Raw genomic sequence first — 24,561 nt, 5'->3', positions numbered from 1 at the left:
AACAACATCACCTCAAGGATATACTGTTAGCAGCATTGCTGCTGAAACACGTTCCCACTCACCTCCGGAACTACTTCTGATCGCACACAGGATTGATCTTCAGAGTAAGTGTGTAAATACCTGTGCTGCTCACAGTATTTTTACTGTACTGTTGTAATAAATGCAAGACAGTTGCAGGAAAAATAGACTAGTCTCCCTTTTAAACCACGTCTGCTGATGGCAGCCATCCCATCTTTACCAGGGTAAGTGAAATAGCAAATAAGTCACACATCAAAGACAAGTGGCCCTGTCCTTCCCAGGCACAATTTAATGCAGTTGCTGGGGCCATCCAGAAAAAGATACGGATTTCTGTGTTTACATGATGTTGTACTGCCCTGTCCTTTCCCTTTCTTAGACAACACTTCTGAAAGCAACATTGGCCAAATGCAAAGGGTAAAAGGATAGAGAAAATATATTGCTGTAATCTCCAGCAAGATAGTGCTTCTTTAACAGGTATCATTATGGCTGTGGTTTTCATGGGATTGACTCAGGGCAAGGTTTTGTGTGATACCCTTTTTTTCTTTTACAGGAGCCTTTCCAACACGAGTCTCTACTCCTTGACCGCAAGGAACACAAGCTGACAAGGGCAGAGAAGAAAGCTGCAAAACGAAGCTACGAGGAGGAGAAGCGTGCTTCTGTCCCATATACTCGGCCTTCTTATGCTCAGTACTACCCAGCTTTGGATCAACATCTAACCAACATCCCTGCTTTCAATCAGAGGAACTGGTGAGTTTTGTGAGGTGCTCCTGAGAGAAATCCTTATCTTCAGCCACAGGAGTGGGTAAGTGCAGTGGGTGGTCTCTGAAAGGTAGACGGACCTCCTTGACTTCATCCATAAAAAAAAAAGTGAATAAATTTAGTGTAGTGAGCCAGGTGATCCTTGATTTCTATCCCATGAACTTCTAGACATGTAAGCATGTATGTCTGACTTTCTTGACTACAGTGTGCTACAAGTGCTCATTGTAGTCTACACACCATCTTTTCTCTAAGCCAAAGGAACAAATTAATGGGCAGGGTATTTCTGATTTTGACTAAAGGATCTGTGGTGTTTTGAGAGATTCCTCAGAGCATAGGCAGATGCCTGCTTGTTATCAGCCAGAGGAACTGCTAAGTGGTAGTAGAGATCCCCCCTAGCACAGACCCTTTTTTATTACAATCTACTGTTGTGAGAACTAACATGGATGCACGTATTCCTACATACAAAGTTGCACCATAATGCTACCACCTTTCCCATTATGGACGTCCCTCCTTGTATTACTTTAAGTTCATACTTCAGATCTGATTACTGCAATGCTGATTCCCCTTGTATGAGCCACATGTTTTTTTAAAGGTAGATTTTCTGGCCACCATATTTACCATAAAGGATTTTCATTCTTGGCATCAGTATTTTATGTTCTCTTCATATCCTTGGAAGTCAGGCGACAGCTGTAATTAATACAGTTCATTCTCTTTACTCCTAAAGCGTCAAAGATCAAATATACTCCTTTCCAGTGCAGCCCCTTCTAGATTAATTTTCAAGAGTTACAAATCATAACATTAATTAAATTCAGCAATATATCAAATAACAAAACCACAGTATCTTCCATAAGGTATTCTCAGAACACAACCATCAAAGGTCTAAGTATCATTAACTTACACAAATGGATTTGGTAGTCTATATATGCAGCCTGCTCCAATCTAAGATAATGGTTGTAAGTAGTCCTAGGATTCTGACCATGAAGAAAATTAGTCTCATTTGAACCAACCACCATATATCAGTGTTCTACTCCATTTACCCCCATTGTGGGCCAATACAAAATGTAAGTATAGTGGTTACTGCATTGTGTGTGTGTGTGTGTGTGTGTGTGTGTGTTTACCCTTTTTTGGTCATGGGTGTAGGTAACTAGAGTGAGATCAATAAGAAAGCCAAACTAAAGACCATGTTATTTATCAGAGTGTAAGGAAGTGGCCCCTATACCATTTCCTATTAAATAATTTTTTTCATTAAATATATAACCACTCACAATCCCACCCCACCCCTGCAACTTCTTTTAGGCATGCTTAGTGGGTTAACAGCCCACGCTCCCTCCGGTGGCAAGGTATGCATACCTTGGCACTGACCATTGTAGTTGCCACTCATCTTCATTAGTGCATAGTAGTAGGTATAATACACTTAGACGTGTTCCGCAGAATGGCTAAACAGGTCAGCACTATTGTAGTTACTTCTATGGCTGATATGGATGACCAAATGTCCTTCCAGTATTGATATAACCTCTCACAGCCCCAGAGAATGTGTAGGTAGTGCTCTTTTTATTTACAGTACCAGCAATCTGAATGTGGAAGTGTTACTATTCTATGTAGAGGCAACATGGACCAAAACCAATTATGAAAGATTTTAATGTATGAAAATTTAAGTCTCAGCTCTCTCAAAAGTCAGCATGAGGCTGGTGAAGCAATTTCCTATCCTTATCAGATAATTCAGTGTATATTGTAGTGTGCCAAGTATGCTTCCCCGCCAGCGAGGTGGAGGTAGAATAGTTATAGTCAATCATTAAGCTGTACAAGCCTACAGCTACCTACTTTTTTGAAGTGTAGGATCGTAGGAGTGTGTTTGGCATTGTATTCATTCTGGCAGTAGCAAGCAGTGATTTATTTGGATATACTATCATAAATGTTTATAATTAAGATGATATTCATTGTTAATGTCTTGAAAGGACTTAACTCTGTCCAGATTAATCACATGTGTTTCTGGAGAAGTGCCCAAATTATTTCTACCTGCCAGCCCCTGGTATGCCAGAGTGCAGCAGGTTTATGTACCCCAGGATCAACTTTGAGTAGTCGATGTTTATTTTCCCAGAAAGCGTAGCAAGGAAAGCAACATTAAGGAACAATTGGGTCAATGTTAATATAAAGCTTCAAGAGTGTGGTCACTACCCAGAATATTACATTCCTTGATCACCGAAGGTGGAGGCTTAACTGTACTTGTGTGAAAGTAAATTAGCTGAGACAGCTAATTGGCCAACTAATGTTATGATAGTTTTTTTTAGGAAAACAACCCATCGGGTTCGGTATGCACATATAATTTATGCATTTTCAGTTGCGGCCTAGCATTTCCTGAAAGGAAGCTATTTCAGTTTGTTGTAAACGTGAGTTCTGGCTAACACCAGTTACATTTCCAGGACTTAATTAAATCATGGGGTCACCACCATCTTAACACCCGAGGCCTTTCCTGAGAATGAAAGATGGAGCAGGGACCACTTTTCAAAATCTCATGGTGTTTGACTAAGCATTGGGAAAATGTTCTTGTTGCTCCTCAAGTCTCCCCCCCTCCCCCAGCAAAGGAGGATACCAAAGCTGTTTAGGAACCTAGTTCACTAGGAAACCAACTGTGTGGTCACAAGTTGTACTCCGAGACAACAGCACTGCCTCACACTTGCTCCAGTTTGTTTAATACCCTGAAAATCTGGAAACATCTTGCATCATTGACATTTGCCCTTGAGGAGAACCACCTCGAATTGAATACTTTTTATTACAGCTGTTGGCATAATAGCTAATGGTAAAGGTTCAAATGCCAGGAGGAATAAGAGCAGGGACAGGGCAGGACATTAGTTCACTTTTTGATATGTTTAAAGTGAAACAGAAATCCCCCGGAGTTAACTTGGGCAGAAAGTGAGATAGAAAGCCAGTTAACTTTCGATTTGAACTCTTTGTCCAGGAACAAGTCTCTCCATGATATGAAAGATATATTTCGACTCATCCATATCAAATATCTTTTTGACATCAACCAAGAGGGTGATCATTGTGTTGGGTTTGTGATTTGAATCCCACAAAAGATGAAGCAGGGTTCTGTGGTGATATCTGGAAGAATGCACAGCTACAGGCCCAACGTGCGTATTGTTAATAAGGGATAGGATGACCTTTTTCAATATGTGGGAGAGAATCTTAGACAAAATTCTTCATGTCCATGTTTTTAAGGATATGGGCCCATAACTGGCTCATTCTAGTGGATCATTGCAGCCGTTGGAAATTAAGGAGATCACAGATCTGTCGGTTATAGGGCCCAATGACCATGTGTCCTCATCCTCTTTACAGGTAGCATATCAATGACTTGGGGTTTAAAAGTCTTGTAGAATTCCCCCGGTAAGTCATCTTCACCAGGAGATTTAGAGGTGGGCAATTCTGAGATTGCATCTGCAATCTGGTCTGTTGCGGTTTCATTATTCAAGAAGTTCATTTAGTTTTGAAAGATGCAAGGGGTTTAAGAAACTGTTTAGATTGGAGATATATCCTTATATGTTGAGTTATAAGGTTTTTCAGAAAATAATGTAAATGTCCACAAAATGTTTTTTCAGGATGTGTAATCAGAATACCCCAGGCTTCCTGTATTGCTGATATTGTGAGCTGTGCTTCCGTCCCTTTGAGTTGTAGTGCCTACTGCAACAACAAGGTGATGGATGTAATGCTTGAATTAATCACAGCCATTAGTAATTGTTTGGGCCTCATTCCAGTCCATTGCTTTTCACCCACTATAGTGCTGTATGTAGTCATAGGCCTGCGTTTTGCAGACCAGAACTGACCCCACTTCTCTTGGGAACAGTCTGTCCCAAACTGCCAGGTGAGGTACCCTCCACAAGGGGACCACAAGCAACCAAAGACCTGTTTTGTACTTCTTGAGGCTCGTCAGAAGGGTGTGGCACAAGACCGATCCATGCCTGTTCCGGTCTCACTCACTTGCAGCCCTCGGGCCACATTCCAGTACATTGTTTTTCGCCCACAATGCAAAGACTTGTTGTATGCACATTTTTGTATACTTCAGTGCCAAGTGCAACTGATATGCCCAGACATGGGTCCTGTGCTCACTTCACCACTGGAACCAAACTCCATTCAACTGACGAGCTCAAATCAGGGTGAAACCGGTCTTGGGTTGCCTCTGTTCCTTTTCATGGTGGACATAGACTGCCAGTTTGAGCTAAACTGTTCTTATTGAAGCTAGAGTCAAGACTGACTTGTTTATGACCATGTCCAGATTGAGGTAACATGTTGTGCAAAATAACAGTGTACTGGGATGCGGCCCTGAGTAATTACCACTGGCGGTGTATAGTTCAAGCATTCCATCCATCACTTTTTCGTATACTTAAGTGGAGTTGAAGTGCCAGCATTCTCTCTTCTTTTACATCCTGTTTTGTAGTGACATTGTTCTAGTTTTACCAGAGCTTCCTCTTTCGCTTCTGTATATGGTCTGTTAAATGCACATTTCACCGCTTGTAGGTGGCATCTTAGAATAAGAAATGATGAACATGCACTTCGATTGAACATTTTAATGACAGTCAAGCTACAACACGTCCCATCCAACTCTTGTCTCCCACCAAGCAGTCTCACCGACATCACAGGACATTTAAAGGTTATTCTTTGCGGCTACATTATAGACAACAGCTGCCCTCCCAACTTGTGCAGCACCAGCAGACACAGTTCTTTAAAGGCAGAAGTTGCAGTAGCAAACAAGGCCGATCGCACCAGCAAGGACACCGCTTCTCTAATGCTTCCTCCCCTGCTGTAGTGGCGACAGAGTTGCCTTTATAGGCTCATACTCCGGCAGATAGTAGGCAGGGGATGACATTTACTTCCCTGGTCGGGATCCATTACATCAGATATAGAGGTTTTGTGAATTATTCAAAGGGGCTATTCTCTGCATTCCATCGTCTTCCTGCCCCCATTTTCTCTGACATCAGAACGACTCTTCACTAGGATCTAATCATTAAGGTCACGCTTCAAGAGAACCCCGATTTTTGTCATCCGCTAGAGTGTTGCGTTTTTTTACCACTTACCCACTCTTCAAACGTTATTTTAAATCCCTCTTCACAGGGCTCTTACTCTCCCATAACTCAATGCTTTATTCCTCAAACATAACTAATAAAAATCCTTTAGATACTATTACATAATGTAATTAGGAATACCCACTTAAGAAATTCGTCTTCCCTCAATATATCTGCCCCCCTCCTCCTCCTCTATATTGTGAAGTCTGCTTTTAATACAAAATACTTTCTATGGAATTTTAGAAACTGTAATTCTAGGGAACAAGAATGGATATTTTCACTCATCCCTATTAAGGGAGATTTTAGCCATGGTAAAAACGATTATTTCAAATATGCCCTCACTTTGTAAACCTGTTGCTTTTTTATCTATTAAACAAAGGAGTCATCCCTCCGCCCAGCCTGAGTTTCTCAAATCCCCAACTGTTCTGAATTTGTGTCTGGTAGACTGATTAGGATCACAACAGCCAAGATATTTTTGATCCCTATTTTCCCTTGACCACAATTAAAATGAAGCGGTCAAGGGAGAGGACGGTATAGGCGCACAGCGAGCACCCTCTTTGATGCATGTCTGACTATAAGGGGACACTCCCCCTCCCGGACACCAGAGGCCAATAGCCTCTAGGGATAAGGCCTCGTCAAGGTAGCCCCTTGACAAGGTAGGCCGTTTTTCTTTACCTTCTAGAACGGTTACCCATCGAGCAGTGATTTCTTATACTCCTAGCGTGAGTCTTAGGGATCCTTTGCCCTGATGAATGCCCGAGACCTTCCTAGGCTCACCACTGAGGGCAAAAACATGTCGGCTATCACTCTTTAGATAGGTGACCCTGTGAGTCCTTGCTCTCACAGAGGTGTCACAATCTACGCTTTTAACCACACCAAACAGACCGTACTATTAAATTTTACACAGGTATCTGTTTAAATGTTTTTATTCCCTAGAATAGCTGGATCCAGATCTTTCCAGACCTAGAATTGATTTACGCACTCCCTCCTGTTCTTTTAACAGCGAGGTTGAGTCCGCCCAGGTGGCACTGTCCTACCTGGGTGGGACTAGGTGGTCATATGATGAAGCATGACACTATGTAGTGTGTGAGACCACCTAGTCTGTAAAGGAAATTCCCCCCTTTTTCTCTGTTCCCACTGCTTTCCCACTTCACACTGACCCCCTTCCTCCTTTAGAGGACCATGAGGAACCTGCGGCACAATTGGTGCACCTTGTGTCTACCCCTCGACGCATAAGAAGAACCCCGTACTCCATTTGTGTGTTTTCAGTTATATAGGGAGCTGAGTACGGTTGTGTTCCCTTCAAAATCCCTTTCTCCCAAATACTCTCTCCATGTGTATTAAAATGAACCATATACAAGTAGTCTCAATGCATACTGCTAATAAGCAGCCTCTTACCAAAGAGGGAACCTCAATGCGTTTTGCAGCCAAACCTTTGCAACCATCATCCTTAAAGCAATAGATGTGGCATCCCACTATCTCTCATTGTCAAGAAAATCCAGCTATTATTCTCAAGCCCTCAGAATTATGCAGACCAAAGAAAGTGCCAATTAAAACACCCAAAGACAAGTGAAAAAAGGCAGAAAAAGGCATCTGTGACCCATAGACACACATTCGATAGAATATAGCCTACCTTTGTCTTTTTATTTTAATGATGTTGAGTCAGATGTCTTAACAGTATTGTAAGGAAATGGCTCCCTGTTGCAGTCAACCCCACTTTTTGCCTGATACTGATGCTGACTTGACTGAGAAGTGTGCTGGGACCCTGCTAACCAGGCCCCAGCACCAGTGTTCTTTCACCTAAAATGTACCATTGTTTCCACAATTGGCACACCCCTGGCACACAGATAAGTCCCTTCAGATTCGCATGCACCCTCCCACCTTCCCGGAAGCCTGTAGCCGTTTAAGTTAAACGTGTGTGCATATGTATATGTGTATATATATATATATATATATATATATATATATATATATATGTTCGATGGCATGTGTAGCTGCAGATACACATGCTTTGCACATCCCGCCATCTAGTGTTGGGCTCGGAGTGTTACAAGTTGTTTTTCTTCGAAGAAGTCTTTTCGAGTCACAAGATCGAGGGACTCCTCCCCTTTCGGCTCCATTGCGCATGGGCGTCAACTTCATCTTAGATTGTTTTCTTTCCGCCATCGGGTTCGGACGTGTTCCTTTTCGCTCCGCGTTTCGGTTCGGAAAGTTAGTGAAAATCTCGGAAAATTCGACGGTATTGTTTGCGTTAGGTATCAGGTTAGTTACAACAGATTGACACCGAATTTTGAAGAGCTCCGGCGGCCCTTCGGGGTTTTCGATTCCCCGGCGGGGCCTGGTCGGCCCGACCACGTGCGTCTTCAAGGCTAATGGAACGGACCCCATTCCGCTTCTGCCCCGAATGTCACAACAAGTATCCTTATACAGATCAGCATTTGGTCTGTAATTTGTGTTTGTCTCCAGAACACAAAGAGGATACCTGTGAGGCCTGTCGAGCGTTTCGGTCCTGAAAGACCCTAAGGGACCGAAGAGCAAGAAGACTACAGATGGCGTCGGTGCCGACAGGACAAAAACACATGGAGGAAGCCTTCTCCATCAAGGATTCGGACTCTGAAGAGGTTGATCCTGAACAGACGCCGAAAACCGTGAGTAAGACGTCGATACACAAAACTCATGCAAAGCCCAGTAAAGCCCAGGGGACGCCACAGCCGGCAGGCCATGGCTTAACCCGAAAAATAGGTGACCGAGCATCGGCACCGAAAAAGGGCATGCATGTGTCGAAGTCATCCGACTCCGGTCGAGATACCGGCACAGAGCAGACTCGACACCGGGTCAGAGCAATCTCAGCACCGAGAGAGCGGCACCGAAACAAGTCGGCACCAAGATATCAGTACGCCGAAGAGCAAAAAAGTGTTGTCGGAACTGAAAAAAGCAGCCAAAAAGGTTTTGATACCGAAACATCCAGCCTCTGAACCGAAAACAAGTTCCTACACAGAGGAACAAGGCCTGTCCTCACAAATGCAAACACATAGATTTGGACAGGAACTGGAGACAATGGAACCAGATTACACCCAAAGAAGGCTCCACATCCAAAAGGAAACAGGGAAGATCAGTACTCTCCCTCCGATTCGGATGAAACGAAACTTGCCTTCCAAGAGAAAGACAAGCAGCCACATGCAAAGGTGGTTAAACAAGTAACCCCGCCACCATCTCCACAACGCTCTCCACAACCATCACCGGTAGCCACTCCACCAATGATGCAATCCCCAACTCATACAGGGATGAGTCAGGATGATCCAGACGCGTGGGATCTTTATGATGCGCAGTGTCAGATAACAGTCCCGACTGTTATCCAGCTAGACGGTCACCACCAGAGGACAGTACCGCTTACGCACAGGTGGTGTCAAGAGCAGCGGCGTTTCATAATGTCAGCCTGCATGCAGAACCAGTTGAAGACGACTTTCTATTTAATACACGGTCGTCCACACACAGCCAGTACCAGAGCCTCCCCATGCTACCTGGAATGCTAAAACACTCCAAACAAGTGTTTGAGGAGCCTGTGAAAGGAAGAGCCATTACTCCAAGGGTGGAGAAAAAATATAAACCGCCACCAACAGACCCTGTGTACATCACACAACAGTTAACACCAGACTCAGTGGTAGTAGGGGCAGCTCGCAAGAGGGCGAATTTACACACCTCAGGAGATGCACCACCTCCAGACAAAGAGAGTCGTAAGTTTGACGCGGCGTGGAAAAGAGTGGAGGCACAGGCAGTCAACCAGTGGCGCATTGCCAACTCACAGGCTTTGTTGGCCAGATATGATAGGGCTCATTGGGACGAAATGCAACATTTTATAGAACATTTGCCCAAGGAGTTCCAAAAAAGAGCACAACAAGTGGTGGAAGAAGGACAGAGTATCTCCAACAATCAGATACGGTCAGCAATGGATGCAGCAGACACAGCTGCTAGGATTGTAAACACAGCAGTGACAATACGGAGACATGCATGGCTGCGTACATCAGGATTCAAGCCGGAAATACAACAAGGCGTGCTGAATATGCCATTTAACGGACAGCTGTTGTTTGTGCCGGAGGTGGACACTGCTATCGAAAAACTTAAAAAGGACACTGATACAGCCAAAGTCATGGGCGCACTCTACTCCCCACAGAGCAGAGGCACATTTCGGAAAACACAGTTTCGAGGGGGGTTTCGAGGACAAAGCACAGAAACCACAACCTCACAAACAAGGCCCACTTATCAGAGCCAAAACCAGCGCTGAAGTTTTTGAGGACAATATAGAGAGGGACAGTTCCCAAAGAGTAGAGGAAAGTTCCAAAGCCCCAAAACTCCACAAAACAAACAGTGACTTCGGCGTCACAAATCCCCAACACATAACACCAGTGGGGGAGAGACTAACCAACTTCTACAAACAATGGGAGGAAATAACAGACACGTGGGTTCTAGCCATTATCCAACATGGTTATTGCATAGAATTTCTACAATTCCCTCCAAATGTCCCACCGAAAACACACAATATGTCAAAACAACACATGGATCTTCTACAACTGGAGGTCCAAGCGTTGTTACAAAAAGATGCAATAGAACTGGTACCAAGTCATCAGAGAGGAACAGGAGTTTACTCGCTGTACTTTCTCGTACCCAAAAAAGACAAAACTCTAAGACCTATATTCGATCTCAGGACATTAAATATCTACATCAAATCAGATCACTTTCACATGGTGACACTGCAGGACGTAATCCCATTGCTCAAACAACAAGACTACATGACAACACTAGACCTAAAGGATGCATACTTCCATATACCGATACATCCTTCACACAGAAAGTACTTAAGGTTTGTATTCCAAGGAGTACATTACCATTTCAAAGTGTTGCCATTCAGGATAACAACTGCGCCAAGAGTTTTTACAAAATGCCTGGCAGTAGTAGCTGCTCATATCAGAAGGCAGCAAATACATGTGTTCCCGTACCTAGACGATCGGTTAATCAAAACCAACACGCAAGAATGGTGTTCACAACACACAAAGTATATCAAAGAAACCCTCCACAAACTAGGTTTCTCACTAAACTACAACAAGTCACACCTTCAGCCGTGTCAAAAACAGCAATACTTAGGGGCGACAATCAACACAACAAAAGGGATTGCCACTCCAAGCCCACAAAGGGAACAGGCATTTCACAATGTAATACAAGCCATGTACCCAAAACAAAAGATACAAGTGAAGATGTTGATGAAACTACTAGGCATGATGTCCTCATGCATAGCCATTGTCCCAAACGCAAGATTGCACATGCGGCCCTTACAACAGTGCCTAGCATCACAATGGTCACAGGCACAGGGTCAACTTCAAGATCTAGTGTTGATAGACTGCCAAACATACACCTCGCTTCAATGGTGGAACACTATAAATTTAAACCAAGGGCGGCCTTTTCAAGACCCAGTGCCTCAATATGTAATAACGACAGATGCCTCCATGATAGGGTGGGGAGCACACCTCAACCAACACAGCATCCAAGGACAATGGGACACTCAGCAGAGACAGTTTCACATAAATCACTTAGAACTACTGGCAGTATTTCTAGCGTTGAAAGCATTTCAACCTATAATAAGCCACAAACACTTTCTTGTCAAAACAGACAACATGACAACGATGTATTATCTGAACAAACAGGGAGGAACACACTCAACACAGTTGTGTCTCCTGGCACAGAGAATATGGCATTGGGCGATTCACAACCACATTCGCCTAATAGCGCAGTTTATTCCCGGAATTCAGAATCAGTTAGCAGACAATCTCTCTCGGGATCATCAACAGATCCACAAATGGGAGATTCACCCCCAAATACTAAACAATTACTTCCAAAGATGGGGAACACCACAAATAGACCTATTTGCAACAAAAAACGCAAAATGCCCAAACTTCGCATCCAGATACCTACAGGATCAGTCTCAGGGCAATGCGTTATGGATGAGTTGGTCAGGGATATTTGCATACGCTTTTCCCCCTCTCCCACTCCTTCCATATCTGGTAAACAAATTGAGTCAAAACAAACTCAAACTTATACTAATAGCACCAACTTGGGCAAGACAACCTTGGTACACAACACTACTAGTCCTCTCAGTAGTGCCTCATGTCAAACTGCCAAACAGACCAGATCTGTTAACTCAACACAAACAACAGATCAGACACCCAAATCCAGCATCGCGGAATCTAACAGTTTGGCTCCTGAAGTCTTAGTATTTGGACATCTGGACCTTACACATGAATGTATGGAGGTCATAAAACAAGCTAGAAAACCTACCACAAGACATTGCTATGCAAATAAATGGAAACGATTTGTTTATCACTGCCATAGTAATCAAATTCAACACTTACATGCATCTGCTAAAGACATCGTAAGCTACTTACTGCACTTACAAAAGTCAAAGCTAGCTTTTTCATCCATTAAAATACATCTCACCGCAATTTCAGCTTATCTGCAAATTACGCACTCAACTTCACTCTTTAGGATCCCAGTCATAAAGGCTTTCATGGAGGGCCTAAAAAGAATTATCCCACCAAGAACACCACCAGTTCCTTCGTGGAACCTCAACATTGTCTTAACACGACTCATGGGTCTACCGTTTGAACCCATGTACTCATGTGAGATACAATATTTAACATGGAAAGTAGCATTTCTAATTGCTATCACATCTCTAAGAAGAGTAAGTGAAATACTGGCATTTACCATACAAGAACCCTTTATTCAGATACACAAGCATAAAGTAGTTTTACGAACTAATCCAAAGTTCTTACCAAAAGTCATATCACCGTTCCATTTAAATCAAACAGTAGAACTACCAGTGTTCTTTCCAGAACCAGATTCTGTAGCTGAAAGAGCACTACATACATTAGACATCAAAAGAGCTTTAATGTACTACATTGATAGAACAAAACAAATTCGGAAAACAAAACAACTGTTCGTTGCTTTTCAAAAACCTCATACAGGGAATCCAATATCCAAACAAGGCATTGCCAGATGGATAGTTAAATGCATTCAAACCTGTTATCTGAAAGCAAAAAGAGAACTGCCTATAACACCAAAGGCACACTCGACTAGAAAGAAAGGTGCTACTATGGCCTTTCTAGGAAACATTCCAATGACTGAAATATGTAAGGCAGCCACATGGTCTACACCTCATACGTTTACCAAACATTACTGCGTGGATTTGTTAACAACACAGCAAGCCACAGTAGGACAAGCAGTACTACGAACTTTATTTCAAACAACTTAAACTCCTACAGGCAGAACCACCGCTTTGGGGAGATAACTGCTTACTAGTCTATGCAAAGCATGTGTATCTCCAGCTACACATGCCATTGAATGGAAAATGTCACTTACCCAGTGTACATCTGTTCGTGGCATGAGACGCTGCAGATTCACATGCGCCCGCCCACCTCCCCGGGAGCCTGTAGCCGTTTCGAAGTTGATCTTGAAGATCTGTAAATTTGTAAATATATCGCTTTAAACCACATTATGTACATACATATTTACTCCATTGCATGGGCACTATTACTATAATACACAACTCCTACCTCACCCTCTGCGGGGAAAACAATCTAAGATGGAGTCGACGCCCATGCGCAATGGAGCCGAAAGGGGAGGAGTCCCTCGATCTTGTGACTCGAAAAGACTTCTTTGAAGAAAAACAACTTGTAACACTTCGAGCCCAACACTAGATGGCGGGATGTGCAAAGCATGTGAATCTGGGCATGGGCGTCGACTCCATCTTAGATTGTTTTCTTTCCGCCTTCAAGTTCGGACGTGTTCCTCTTCACTCCGTGTTTCGGTTTGGAAAGTTAGTTAAATCTCGGAAAATTCGACGGTATTGGTATCGGGTTAGTAATAGTACTTCGACACCGAAGAAAAGAAGAGCTCCGGTAGCCCTTCGGGGCTTCCATTCCCCGGCGGGGCCTGGTCAGCCCGACCTCGTGCGTCTGCAAGGTTCATGGAACGGACCCCATTCCGCTTCTGCCCCGAATGCCACAATAAGTATCCTTGTACAGACCAGCATTCGGTCTGTAATTTGTGTTTGTCCCCTGAACACAAAGAGGATACCTGCATGGCCTGTCGGGCATTTCGGTCGAAGAAGACACTACAGGACCGGAGAGCTCGAAGGCTTCAAATGGCGTCAACGCCAGCAGGACACCACGACGTCGAAGAAGAGGAGACTTTCTCCATTCCTGATTCAGACTCGGACAAGACCGAAAGTGAGCAGCCGGCGAGGCAACAAACAGTGAGTAAAACTGCCCCGGCCAAAACTCACACAAAAATAATGAAAGCCCAGGGGACGCCACCGCCTGCAGGCCATGGCTTAACCCGTAAGCAAGGTGACCAACCATCGGCACCAAAAAAGGCACACACGTGTCGAAGACATCCAACTCCGGTCGAGATACCGGCACAGAGTATACTCGGCACCGAGTTACTGGCTCCGACCAAACTCGGCACCAAGGTATCGGCACCCCGAAACCAAAAAAGGTGTCTTCGGAGCCGAAAAAGACTGCTGAAAAGGTTTCGGTGCCGAAACATCCAGCCTCTGAGCCGAAACAGAGCTCCTATACCGAAGAACAAGGCCTTTCATCACAGCTACAAGGCCATAAATTCGGACAAGAACTAGAGATGGGAGAGCCAGATTATACACAAAGAAGGCTTCATATACAGAAGGACACGGGGAAAATAAGAACTCTTCCCCCAATTCAAATGAAACGAAAACTCGCTTTCAGGGAAACAGAAAAACAGCCAAAGGCTAAAGTGGCTAAAGAAAAAACTCCACCACGTTTTTCTCCACAGCCATCGCCACAGCACTCACCGCAACTGTCCCCAGTTGCAACACCACCAATGATGCAATCACCAACGCACACAGGGATGAGCCAAGATGACCCAGATGCATGGGATCTATACGATGCACCAGTATCTGACAATAGTCCGGATTGCTACCTGGCAAAACCATCACCACCAGAAGACAGTACTGCTTACATGCAGGTGGTGTCCAGAGCAGCTACTTTTTACAATGTAGCACTGCATGCAGAACCTATAGAGGATGACTTTTTATTCAGTACCCTGTCATCAACACATAGCCGATACCAGAGTCTGCCTATGTTACCAGGCATGTTAAAACACGCAAAACAGGTGTTTCAAGACCCAGTCAAAGGCAGAGCCATCACACCTAGGGTGGGGAAGAAGTACAAACCTCCCCCTACGGACCCTGTGTACATCACGCAACCACTAACACCTGACTCTGCGGTAGTAGGAGCAGCCTGGAAAAGGGCAAACTCACAGACTTCTGGGGATGCACCACCACCCGATAAAAAAAGTCGAAAGTTTGATGCAGCAGGGAAAAGGGTTGGAGCACAGGCAGCCAATCAATGGCGCATCGCCAATTCACAAGCTTTATTGGCAAGATATGACAGGGCTCATTGGGACGAAATGCAGCATTTCATTGAACATCTTCCCAAAGAGTTTCAAAAGCGTGCACAACAAGTGGTGGAGGAGGGCCAAAGTATCTCCAACAATCAGATACGATCGGCTATAGACGCAGCGGACACAGCCGCCAGAACAGTAAACACGGCGGTCACTATTCGGAGACACGCATGGCTACACACCTCAGGATTTAAGCCAGAGATCCAGCATGCTGTGCTTAATATGCCTTTTAATGGACAACAGTTGTTTGGACCGGAGGTGGATACAGCTACAGAAAAGTTAAAGAAAGACACGGCCAAAGCCATGGGCGCGCTCTACTCCCCACAGAGCAGAGGCACCTTTAGGAAGTCACATTTTAGAGGGGGGTTTCAAGCACAAAGCACAGAACCTTCAACCTCACAGGCCAGACCCACATACCAGGGCCAATACCAAAGAGGAGGCTTTCGGGGACAATATAGGGGTGGACAGTTCCCTAAAACAAGAGGGAAATTCCAAAGCCCAAAAACCCCACAAACTAAACAGTGACTCCAATGTCACAAATCCCCAACACATAACACCAGTGGGGGGGAGACTCACACATTATTACAAAAATTGGGAAGACATAACTACGGACTCGTGGGTCCTAGCCATTATCCAACATGGTTATTGCATAGAATTCCTACAATTACCGCCAAATGTGCCTCCAAAAGCACACAACATGTCCAAACAGCACTTGGATCTATTACAACTAGAAGTCGAAGCGTTGTTACAAAAAGAGGCAATAGAACTAGTACCCAACCATCAGAAAGGAACGGGTGTTTATTCCCTGTATTTTCTAATACCAAAAATGGACAAAACACTGAGGCCCATCTTAGATCTCTGAACACTAAATCTTTACATCAAATCAGATCACTTTCACATGGTGACACTTCAAGACGTGATTCCCTTGCTCAAACAACAAGACTACATATCAACATTAGACCTCAAGGATGCTTACTTCCACATACCCATACATCCTTCCCACAGGAAATACTTAAGGTTTGTAATCCAAGGAGTACATTACCAATTCAAAGTGTTACCATTCGGGATAACAGCACCAAGAGTATTTACAAAATGCCTTGCAGTAGTAGCTGCACATATCAGAAGACAGCACATACACGTATTCCCGTACCTAGATGATTGGTTAATAAAAACCAGCACTCAAAAACAGTATCTTCAACACACAGAATGTCATCGAAACCCTTTACAAGATAGGGTACTCAATAAACTACCTAAAATCACACTTACAATTGTGTCAAATACAACAATACTTAGGAGTAAATCTGCAGCGTCTCATGCCACGAACAGATGTATACTGGGTAAGTGACATTTTCCATATACTCCATTATAATGGAGCCGAAGAGGAGGAGTCACTTGATCCCGTGACTCGAAAACACTTCTTCGAAGAAAAACAACTTGTAACACCCGAGCCCAACATTAGATGGCAGACGTGTGCACAGTATGTGAATATATATATACATTAACTGTTCAGAATAATATCATAAAAAAGCAAGGAATTAAAAATGATTAAGGTTATTCAGCAGGTTGCATATGACAATAGTTATGGAATTTACTTCTCAATCGCTTGCAAAATGTATTATTTTTCTGTATCTGAGGATAGCCCATAGGAATTTAGACATGATGTTACAGATGTATATGGTTTGCACAGACTGTAGGAACACAGCTTGTCGACATTGTCTCAAGTTCATGGATCTCAGTAATGGTAGCAATAGTATCTTTCTTGGCAAGTTATACAATGAACAGAATAGAATCGTATGGAAAGAACTTGGCTCAGTGGCCGTGTCACACGGGCATTTGGCTATAAGCCTTGACCTGTCGTTTATGGTTGGAAAACTCACCAAGTGAAAGAAAAGATCTAGCCTAAACCTGGTCAAAACGTTGCTCACCTCCTTTAGATATTGTTGCATCCCAGGTGAGGTTAGGATCAGCTGGTTTTTAAGAACACTTGGGTTAAGCAGTTCAGCGGTTAGAGTTTGTTCCTCTAAATGTGACAAGCAGGCTTTCTTTATAATTTTTCTTGTAACAGCTTGTAATGTTTCTGGTTTATAGTAGTAGTCTGGGTGTCCTAGATCACTCATAAATGTTTTTTACATAGCCCAACCATTTTACTTTCCCATCATTAGAGGACCTAAGGCAATCCCGTATAATCTCTTGGTTCAGCTTTGTATACTCAGAAGTCCATATCTTGTGCCATAGCAAGATCGGTTGGGTTTTCACTAGGTTTCAAATTAGTGAGACCCCTAATTCTGAGTGGCAAACATGTGATGGACTACTCTGTGAGAGAGAAAGAAGATAGTTCAGGAAGGTGTTCTCTATCAACTGTAGGGAGAGGTTGTTTACATCCCCCCAAAGGCCTGCCCCGTACATGGCTGTTGACATATATTTGGCCTTATACACTGTTAGTATCTCCCTAGGGGGTTTCTTTCCAACCTTGCAAACAAAATTGCGTAAGGCTGCAATAGTTTTCTGGAAGTGTAGCCCTCTGTTTCTAATTGCCACTTGCCATGTCCCTTTTGCGTAAAACATGATCCCCAAGTAGGAAAAGGACGTGACGTAACGTAATCTATTCTGGTGTCTCTTATCATGAGACTGGTTTCGGTAACACTCCCACACACCTCATAGCAAATGTCTTGCTTTTTGTTAACTAATAGCTCCAGTTCCTCCATATAGGACACAAAACATGTTAGTAAGTGTTGCAGTGCAAGGGGGGTTCGGGCCATTAGGACTGCATCATCAGCATATAAAAGGGCGGGGACGGGAACCTATTTGGGGCAGGTTGTTACAATTGCCAGATAATACGTTTCCCAGACTATTAATGCATAGGGAGAAGAGAAAGGGTGCCAGAACACAACCCTGCCTTACACACATCTCTATTCTAAATGGCTGGGTACATTTGCCCTTGAGTACATATCGCACTCTGGTGCTGCATCCATGACATGTTTCCATGAGAAATTGTATCATCGGTAGTTCCACACCCATGTTCCCCATGATAGTCCACAATTTGCTATGAATTACGCAGTCAAAGGCAGCAGTTAAATAAACAAAAACTAGGTACAATCTCCCATGTTTGATAGCAGTGTATTTCTCTATCAGCATACTTAGGTTTACACTCTGTTCCACTGTGCCTACTCCCTCCCGGAACCTGTACTGTAAGTCCAATAAAACATTCTTGTCCTGGGCCCATTCCTGTAGTCTGTTCAAGATAACGCGGCCTGGCGCTTTTAGCATCGCATCTAGGAGAGATATAGGACGGTAGCAAGTTAGACTGTCTATCTCCACTTTTTGAAGATTTGGACTCTAATTGATTCCCTCCAGGATCTTAATAAACCAACTTGACAACACGCATTCAGGACTTGATTAAGCAGTGGCCCCCAGAGGATCATGTTGGCTTTAAACAGATCTCCAGGGATGAAGTCCTGGCCAGGTGCCTTGTCGGCTTTGCTAGCATTCAAGGCAGCCATGATCTCATCCAAGGTGAATGCCAATTTGAAAGGGAAGGTAAGGGGTGGGGAGGTGTTGGGGAGATCACTATCAGGCACAGTGTCTACTCTCAGCCCTGACCTGTTAGTAGGATTGGAATAAATATTAGAAAAGTGACTAATCCAGTCTCCCTCACTAATGGCTATTTCAAAGCGTGGGCCGGTATCAGGCTGGAGGTAGGATGAATTAATTGCCTGCCAAAAAGCTGCAGGGTGTTTACTCATGCTTGCTTCATGCAATTTCTCCCATAGATCATCTTTTAAAGCTATTTTCCTCTGTGTTAAACAGGCTTGTAGTGTGTCCTAGCTGCCCTGACTTCGTTTGCACATCTTGGTCATTTTTGTAGTGCTAGTTTCAGCGTTCTATGGGCCTTGGTACAATGTTCATCAAACCACCATCTCGTCCTGTTGTTGCTGCTGTCTTGTAAAACAGTATCTAGGTGTCCCCTGACTCTGCCATTATAATTGCGTGGATCTTATTTTGAGGTTTATCCCTACAGTTTCTGCTTTACAAACTGATAACCACCTTTTTGGTATACAGTGTTCGAACCACTATTTTCTGGTGGATACTTCTACCCACAAATTCACCTTTAGAATATCCCCAGATGGCAGACTGGATTCGGAAGACTTTAACAGCATTCCTCCTGTGCGCCAGTAGGTGACGGCATACAGGTCTGCACTGACATTTCTCTGCATATAAGTGGCAGGGTCCTAACTGATCCCCATGCACGCCAGGTTTCTAGGTCCTTTGACAGTGTTACAGCAGAATAAGAGCTTCTAAGAGGCCATGTTCTGGATTTTCACCACCCTTCGGTTCGCTCTGGCGCGCCTTCAGGTCCCAAGGATCCCTGGAGGCCTTCAGTCGGGATACCACTGGTGCGTCTGTCTTCATTGTCACCTGTGCCTCCAGAACCTGCCTTGGGTTCTGCAATGACACAGGAACACACTACCCATCTGACATCGAAATCACACCTGTCCCTGTGACATCAATGCCAGCATTGACTCCACTGGCACCAAAGCATGACTCTACCCTTACGCCCTTTTTTAAATCCGAGTAAGTTCCATCTCTGTTGTGTCTTGAGATCGTAATGACACACTCGGCCCCAGTTGATTAAGCTTGGAGCTGCACCAACTTTTGGTTCAGAATGTGACCACAGCCAACCAGCCTTTAGAGGTGACAGTGGTAATGAAGGGGATAACAGTTTATTGTTCACACTCTCAACCACCAAAAGAGAGCGCCTCATTCGCTGTGGTCGTGAGATGTGCAGTGGAGATTTTGAACTTTTAATTTCCCACTAAATGCAGTCTAACCCAATGTTGTAACAGAGATTTTATAACGAAGACAAACTTCATCAGAGCCTTTACTCCAATTTAATGATACCCTGACTGACACACCTATGGGCACCCGGTTTAATCCCTGTACTTACAGGGCTGAGACCAGAATTTTGAAAAGCATTTTTAAAATCCTCTGGTAAACAGGCAAGGTTGCCTGACGCCACAGAGCAGCGCCGGATGGTCCTGATTGATCCTGATTATTTGACACAGCACCCTACACCAAAATGTTTGGTAGTTCAAGCTTCCACCAGTAGCGTGAACTCTACATCTTTCCCCAAGACTGCTCCTATCAGGTCTTGGAAAATAACAAGAACAGCTGGGCCCAAATCATCCTAGCGGTTCTGGATTGGGCAAGGAGAGTGTAGTTGGTACACAGGACTTCAGGGCATGAGCATCTATCCTCCAGTAATGCTCCTGCTTCAGAATTGCTGCTTGTCACAGCGGCAGGGCAGGGACCAGCATTCCAACCTGCACAATCTGCATTGAAGTTGAGTGGCGGCAGTTGACTGCATTCAGTTGTGTTTCTGAAGTTGAGGATGACATATTGGCTGCCAGGAATTCTTTTGCTGTGTCTCGATGGGACAAGTTTGTTACATAGTGTGACACCGAAGTGTCTGATGCCCTGTTGTTCTTTCTATCACTAGCCCAACGAGGACTTGTATTGGGCACAATTGTAGGTTATCGGTCAGCACTTTCGGCCTTTTTACTGTTACTGGACCATCCATTCCTGTTAAAATCACCTGTTGTGAAGAGATTTCTGAAAGGTTTTGTGTATTTATGTCATCTATAACCCTTTATCATGCACAGGCACGTTATACCATCTTTTTTTGCAGATATAGTGGTACCGCAGACCAAAGTGACTTTTCTTTCGCCTTAGTTGTTATGGATTTTTACATTGGATAATACATCACTCTTCCAACATTCTTTGCCCCACCTCACCCCTCAAAAGAGGAGGGAGAGCCTCCATCAGCAGAAACCTAAAGGAGATTTAAGTTTCTGCATCTATTGCAGCAAAAACAATCAGGTGACCGATCTGCTCTTTACAGGGTTCTCTGAACTCAAAGAAAGGCAAGGCAGTGCAGAAGAGGACTCTGTCAGGGTGGATAGTTCTCTGGATCTGCCACACACTGACCAAGAAGCAGCCCTTTGAAGGGTTGAAGACCCATTCCACCAAAGTCAAGGCTGCTACTACTACTACTACTACTACTACTACTACTACTGTGTTGCTATGCAGAGTGCCTTACTTAACATCTGACAACCTGCGACGTGGGTGTTGGTACATACATTTACGAAGCACTACTACCTTGACAATCAAGTCCTTCAGAAGGGGCATTTCACTCTTTCGGTCCTGCAGGATTTTTTGATTTGAGCAATTGCACTTTCCCGCCACTTTTAGAGGTACTGGTTTGGTATCTATTCTAGGGATAAGGAATCTGCGATTAGAAGTATCCATTAGAAGAATAAGTTGCATACCATTGCTAAAGCTCTTTCTGGTGGATACTCTAACCATAGATTATTCACTGCTATCGCAGCTCCGCGTTCTGTGGACTGGCCTCCTTTCCAATGTAAAGAGGTCTCAGTCTAAGTGTCTACACACAAGTATCAGTTATTGACTGATTATTGCTGAGCTTCGCGTCCGAGGCTGCCGACAGAGTCTAGAAAGAAACTGGCATCAGCGTGCAGGGGGTATAACTTACATGTATCTACGTTAGTCTCTCCTGGGGTGGAGTGAAGTCGGTGCTTAGCCATGCGGGCAATGCTGTTAAAATCTTCAAGATCCAGTGTAGCCTCTGTGTGTATTCTAAAGTTGAGAAATCTGTGGTTATATAGAGAAAGAGCATTACCAAAGGCAAGTAACTTGCTCTTGCACTGTATTTTATCCTTCAAGGTGAAAACTGAGATTTCTCGAATAATAGCCTAGATTGTTATCTGTTTGAATGGCTATTTATAAGTGACAGGACAGATATACTTTCTTTGTATCTGCTTGAAGTTTTTCAAATTTTCTGAATTTTAGAATTCTTAACCATAGTTGGAGTGATAACTCGCCTCACAATGATAGCAGCCTTATGGTGAAAGCTGTCTCACAGTCAGATTTCTTGAAAGTTCGTCTTATACATCAATTTCGACCCCCAACCCTTCACCTCCAGCCTAGACAGCATCTCTCAAGCAGCGAACACCTACCACACGATAACCTCCTGGTCCCCCATTACCACACAGACCACGACAGCCATCATGTCATCCATCCACTCCGGGCACCCACTGGCTTTTCAACCTCAGAGCTAACACTATTAGCATGGTACTAATCCACATCCTCAACACCTCCATCTCCACAGCAACCTTTCCAGATGAGTGGAAGCGTGCAGAGGTCAGACCCCTCTTAAAGAAACCCTCTGCTGACTCCAGCGACCTCAAAAACTACAGACCGATCTCCCTGCTCGCTTTCCCAAAGTGCTTGAGAAAGCCATCAACCAACAGCTCACCGACTACCTCAAGCGAAACCACTTTCTTGACACCTCACAATCAGGATTCCGGACAAACCATATCAGTAGACTGCACTGATGGCTGCAACAGACAACATCAGGACCCTCCTCACAGAGGAGAGTCAGCTCTGATCCTTTTGGGTCTCTATGCAGCGTTCAATACAGTCTCCCACCACATTCTCCTCAACAGATTCCACAACATAAGCATTCAACAAAATGCCCTTAAATGGGTCGCCTCTTTCCTCCCAGGCCGCAGGCAGAGCATCCGCCTTCCTCCCTTAACTTCTACACCCAAGAACATCACCTGGGGCGTACTCCCAGAATCCTCCCTCAGCCCAACCTTATTCAACATCTACATGACCTTCCATGCAGACAATCAGATCCTACGGACTCAATATAGTCTTCTACGCCGACGACACTCAACTAAGCCACTCACTCACTGAAGACCTTCTCCACCCCCCTATCCCCCCCCCCACACACACACACACACACACACACAACGCCAAAGTCAACTTCTGCAACGCCATGGCCAACTGTAGGAAAATGCCTTTTTATTGCAGTTACCCCCCACTTTTTGCCTGGTACTGATGCTGACTTTACTGAGCACCAGTGTTCTTTCACTACAAATGTACCATGGTTTCCACAATTGGCACGCCCCTGGCACACAGATAAGTCCCTTGTAAAAGGTACCAGTGGTACCAAGGGTCCTGTGACCAGGGAAGGTCCCGAAGGGCTACAGCATTTGTTGTGCCACCCTAAGGGCCCCTTCACCTAACACATGCACACTGCCATTGCAGATTGTGTATGTTGGTGGGACGAAAAAGGCAAAGTCGACATGGCATCACCCTCAGGATGCCATGCACACAAAATACTGCCTGTGGCATTGGTAAGTCACCCCTCTAGAAGGCCTTACAGCCCTAAGGCAGGGTGCACTATACCACAGGTGAGGGCATAGCTGCATGAGCAATATGCCCCTACAGTGTCTAAGTCCATTCTTACACATTGTAAGTACAGGGTGACCATATTAAGTATATGGTCTGGGAGTTTGTTAAAACGCACTCCACAGCTCCATAATGCCTACACTGAATACCGGGAAGTTTGGTATCAAACTTTTCAGAATAATAAACCCACACTGATGCCAGTGCTGGATTTATTACAAAATGCACACAGAGGGCATCTTAGAGATGTCCCCTGTATTTTACCCAATCCTTCAGTGCAGGACTGACGTGGTCAGTGCCAGCCTGCCACTGAGACGAGTTTCTGACCCCATGGGGTGAGAGTCTTTGTGCTCTCTGAGGCCAGAATCAAAGCCTGCACTGGGTGGAGGGGCTTCACACCTCCCCCCCTGCAGGAACTGTAACACCCATCAGTGAGCCTCAAAGGCTCGGGCTTCCTGTTACAATGCCCCAGGACACTCCAGCTAGTGGAGATGCCCGCCCCGGACTCAGCCGCCACTTTTGGCTGCATGTTCGGAGGAGATAATGAGAAAATCAAGGAGGAGTCACCCACCAGTCTGGACAGCCCCTAAGGTGTCCTGAGTGAGGTGACCCTTGCCTTAAGAAATCCTACGTCTTGGTTTTGGGGCCCCCAGAACCGAGGAAGATAGATTCCTGCAACCTGAAGACGAAGAAGGACTGCTGACCTGAAGCCCTGCAGAGAAGACGGAGACACCAACTGCTTTGGCCCCAGCCCTACTGGCCTGTCTCCCAACTTCAAGGAAAACTGCAACAGCTACGCATCCCCCAGGGTCCAGCGACCTCTGAATCCTCAGAGGACTACCCTGCATCTAAAAGGACCAAGAAGCTCCCGAGGACAGCGGCCCTGTTCAACAAACCTGCAACTTTGCAAAAAAGAAGCAACTTTTAAATACCACACGTTTCCCGCCGGAAGCGTGAGACTTTCCACTCTGCA

The 24,561-nt window shown here is 44.6% G+C and overlaps 1 protein-coding gene across 1 annotated transcript in view; it reads left to right on the top strand.

Annotated features, from left to right (window-relative positions):
* Nucleotides 1-24,561, top strand: part of RAD54L2 (RAD54 like 2) — a 784,453-nt gene that overhangs the window by 675,630 nt on the left and 84,262 nt on the right. Inside the window, exon 18 of the mRNA XM_069206800.1 lies at nucleotides 569-765. Coding sequence (XP_069062901.1) covers nucleotides 569-765 — 197 coding nt within the window. The remainder of the gene's footprint in view (nucleotides 1-568; nucleotides 766-24,561) is intronic.

The sequence above is a fragment of the Pleurodeles waltl genome, chromosome 9 (assembly GCF_031143425.1).
Source record: "Pleurodeles waltl isolate 20211129_DDA chromosome 9, aPleWal1.hap1.20221129, whole genome shotgun sequence".
Lineage (NCBI taxonomy): Eukaryota > Metazoa > Chordata > Amphibia > Caudata > Salamandridae > Pleurodeles > Pleurodeles waltl.
The sequence above is the reverse complement of the archived record's forward strand: the minus strand, read 5'-3'. Positions and strand labels throughout refer to the sequence as shown.